The following is a 3,939-nucleotide window of genomic DNA, read 5'->3' as shown; positions in this document are numbered from 1 at the left end:
TGTTTTATTTTATTTTATTTTATTTTATTTTATTTTAGTTTAGTTTAGTTTGTTTTATTTTTTTATTTTTATTTTTATTTTTATTTTAGTTAAGTTATTTATTAATTTATTTTTTAATTTTATTTTATTTTATTTTATTTTAGTTTAGTTTAGTATGGTTAGTTTAGTTTAGTTTAGTTTGTTTTATTTTTTTATTTTTTTATTTTTATTTTTATTTTTATTTTAGTTTAGTATGGTTAGTTTAGTTTAGTGTAGGTTAGGTTAGTTTAGTTGATTTCTTATCCACCCTCCATGCAGTTGATGGCGGGAGTATTTCTTCTCCATGTTCGCTCACTTCCGTTTAACACAACCAAAGAAGAAGAAGATACGGAAGTAGCCGTTTGTAGTTCGTTGCTGGCTCGCTAGCTGCTGATGTTGTTTTACTTTAACTTTACCAAACCGTTAAAATGAATAAAATACAAGACTTTGACTCATATGAGATCGAGGAGCCGAGCGATGAGGACAGAGCTGAAGACAGGTGAGGAACTAATAAAAGTGTTAGCTTTAAAAGCGGTGAGTTAGCTTTAGCACCATGAGGCTAACTAGCTGAATGCTAACGTGTAAACAAACTGGACTAAGATGAAAACAGGCGAAGGTCTCTCGTGGACTGTTTCTCTCTAAATAAGAATTTAATACAAATATTTTAAAGAAAAATTACTGAAGTATTGGTGTTCTTTATAAACCCCGAAATAATACAAGTGATTCCGATCATTTGAATAACCACAGCAGCCTGGGGGAGATACAAACAGCCACACGTGAACAGGCAGGTCTCCACATTTTTCATGAAAACTCCCCTTTGCTGATGAACAGATGATCCGAATAGTTGGTTATTATATTTCTGTGGAGTTAGTTTCCTTTCATATGTCGTCCTTCTGTAGAAAGCTGTCTCTAAACATCATGTTGGTTGTTTACAGGACAATAACATCTCGTTTAATGTGACGAACAAGTGACATAATTAGTTTTCTGAATACTGAGGATTGTTCTGGATACAAATATGGAGTTTAACACAGCTGGAAGGTGCTGGAAAAGACTGGGAATGCACCTGGAAGTGCTTGGAAAGTGCTTGAATTTGACTTTGGAAAAGGTGCAGGAATTTTGTGTCTCCGTGAAATTTAGATTTCCATGTATGTACTTCATATGCAGCATGGTCCAATTAAATCTTAGTTCGTCAGTCACAGGTTTGTTACACATGCACAGGTTTTTTTTTACTTTTAATCACCTACTGCTGGGCTTTTAGTCTCTGACTCTATTATTCTCACTCAGCATTTGTATTTGTCCATATATATATACACCCTTAATTACCCTTTAATCACCTTAAATTTACACTACCTCCACCAGAACTAGACTATCACTTTTCTATCTATCTATCCTATTTTCACATTTCAAAATTCAGTAAGTACTTTATTACAGTTGTCGAGATTTCAAGTGCTTAAACAAGTACATCACATTTTCTCCTTGTTTTGTATCAGCAGAGTTTTTATATCTTCTGAGATGGTGTTTGGAGGTGCGGCTGCAAATAACCGTCATTTTCAATATTGGTTGTTTTCTTGATTTGTCATTTTATTGTTTGCATATTAACGTGTGAGCAGCAGGTGAATTAGATGAGTGTTCATTTGGTTTGGTTTGTTTTTTTAATTGGACTCGTTGCCTGAAGAAATTCAGAAAAATAAAAAAATCTTCTCTCTGGCTGTGTTTCAGCTCAGAGGATGAGCTGGACGTGCTGCTGAACGGGACTCCGGAGCAGAAGAAGAAGCTGATCAGAGAGTATCTGACGGGGGAGAGCGAGTCGTCCAGCGGGGATGAGTTCGAGAAGGAGATGGAGGCGGAGCTCAGCTCCACCCTGAAGACCATAGAGGGAACCTGGGCTCCAACGACAGCAGGTAACACCCACCTGAACCACGCTGGTTAAATACTTTGCATTGTAAGGAAGTCACTCTGTTGTCATGACAGCAACTGATGTTTGTGTGTTTATTCTCCAGCAGACACCTCAGGTGGCGGCGGTGGCGGCGGTGGCGGCGGTGGCGGCGGTCTTCCACCTCCTAACCCTCAGATGTATGATGAGGTGTACTTCGACTCTGACTCAGAGGGGGAGGATGCTCCAAGTAAGGATGGATATTTCCTAAAAATTAGTTTGCCTGCAGTCTGCAACACGTAAACACCACGAATAATGGTCGTCCCTCTTTAAAGTCCATTAAAGCTGCTCAGTTCCGTTAGATCTCTCTGTTTTTCCCTGCAGGCTGCTCCACTGGCCGGAGGCGGAGACAGCGTGCCATACTGACCAACGACGAGCTGCTCTACGACCCTGACGAGGACGACAGGGACCAGGCCTGGGTGGACGCCAGGAGGAGACAGTAAGACTCTTGAACGCTTGTTTATCCAGACAAGTGGGTCTTTCTCCTTGCGGTCATTCAGTGTCACATCTTCCTGTGCAGGTACGGCGACAGAAAGCGGCCGGCTGCGAGTTCTCGGCGGCAGCATCGGCAGTCTCAGGATTTACCGAGCAGCGACGCCATCCTCAACTGTCCCGCCTGCATGACCACGCTCTGCCTGGACTGTCAGAGGTGAGACTTCACCACAGCAACAGTGTGTTTGAGGCTCACTCAAAATGATTCATTGTTTTAGCTACAGTGTTTTTACTTACTCCCGAAATGTTAACCGATGTGTGTTTTTTTGTGTCCCAACAGGCACGATAAGTACCGGACACAGTATCGAGCCATGTTCGTCATGAACTGCGTGGTGAAGAGAGACGAGGTGTTGCGCTACAATACCCAGCAGGAGATGAAACAGAGGAAGAGGAAGAGGAGAAGGGGACAGGAAACGCCACAGGACCAGACTCCCGACCCGACGCCAGCGGGGATGGACGCCGGCGAGGTTTATCACCCGGTCCAGTGCACGGAGTGCTCCACTGAGGTGGCCGTGTTCGATAAAGACGAGGTCTACCACTTCTTCAACATCCTGGCTAGCCACTGCTGAGACTGAGTTTGTCTGGGACTCTTCAGAGCAGAAGAACTGAGCGCTTCTGTCTGTGTGCATCCATCCATCGGCTCAAGAACACTCCGAGTCGATAACGTGGCTGCTCGTTTCTGCAGCTAAATATCAGCAGCAGCTTTTATATCTCACAGAAACTGAAAAAACTGGGTTCTGGACTGAAAACACAAGAGGCCTTTGATTAATTAAATTTTTTTTTAACCAACAAATTTTTGATGAGGCTTCCTGGTACCACTTTACTTTGGCTGCTTAGCATTCATTAAAAGTATATAAATATTGACTAAATGGTTTATTACGCTCTAATATAAATGCATTTGTCAACAACTATAACTCCACTTCTATTAGTAGTGGCTGCTGTATGAACAAATATGATTCTAATATCAGAAACACCTCCGATACTGTCCAAAGAGCTGGTTTCAGTAGCGGCGAGTACGCAAGTCTGCACCAATCTGATACCACTCGTTTAGCCCTCCTTTCCAACGTGCAGCCAATCGTAGTGTGTTGCATCATCTGTAGTTAAGGGCTTTTATTGTGAAAGGTAAGAACAGAAGGAGCTGCCTGTGTCAAGGTTACAGGAGTAAAGTTTGCCTTCTCCAATCGAACTGCAAAACTACCCTGCTCTTTTTGCTGCATAATATTTGCGTGCTGTGTTCTGAAAATGGAAAAAGACAAAAACAACAGTGGAAAAAATATATTTATGTGCAAATTCATCATGTGTAAAGGTCTATAGTTTTATACAGCTGTGAAAAAAAGTACTGATAATTAGCGTTTTATGGGAATAAACTGCAAATTTGGGGCAGTTTATATTAACTGTATTTACTTTAGCACATAAAGATAAAGATTTTTTTATTCTCATAATCAGATATGCATGCAAAATTCCATCTACACTCACCGGCCACTTTATTAGGTACA

The 3,939-nt window shown here is 41.2% G+C and overlaps 1 protein-coding gene across 1 annotated transcript; it reads left to right on the top strand.

The window, feature by feature from the left end:
* Positions 1 to 373: 373 nt before the first annotated feature.
* On the top strand, positions 374 to 3,268 carry eapp (e2f-associated phosphoprotein). The gene is made up of 6 exons (XM_083924874.1): positions 374 to 517; positions 1,738 to 1,919; positions 2,022 to 2,141; positions 2,276 to 2,390; positions 2,472 to 2,600; positions 2,724 to 3,268. Exons 1-6 carry the CDS (start codon positions 447 to 449, stop codon positions 3,010 to 3,012), a joined length of 906 nt encoding a protein of 301 aa, XP_083781000.1. The 5' UTR covers positions 374 to 446; the 3' UTR covers positions 3,013 to 3,268.
* Positions 3,269 to 3,939: the final 671 nt, after the last annotated feature.

This window comes from Echiichthys vipera, assembly GCF_963691815.1.
Source record: "Echiichthys vipera genome assembly, chromosome: 12".
Classification (NCBI taxonomy): Eukaryota; Metazoa; Chordata; class Actinopteri; order Perciformes; family Trachinidae; genus Echiichthys; species Echiichthys vipera.
The sequence above is the reverse complement of the archived record's forward strand: the minus strand, read 5'-3'. Positions and strand labels throughout refer to the sequence as shown.

What these genes read in the sequence shown, in the direction of transcription:
- eapp (XM_083924874.1), top strand. Translation starts at nt 447, where the DNA reads ATGAATAAAATACAAGACTTTGACTCATATGAGATCGAGGAGCCGAGC. An exon ending in AGAGGGGGAGGATGCTCCAA is followed by an intron (nt 2,142 to 2,275) that starts GTAAGGATGGAT and finishes TTTTCCCTGCAG; the next exon opens with GCTGCTCCACTGGCCGGAGG. An exon ending in GTGGACGCCAGGAGGAGACA is followed by an intron (nt 2,391 to 2,471) that starts GTAAGACTCTTG and finishes CTTCCTGTGCAG; the next exon opens with GTACGGCGACAGAAAGCGGC.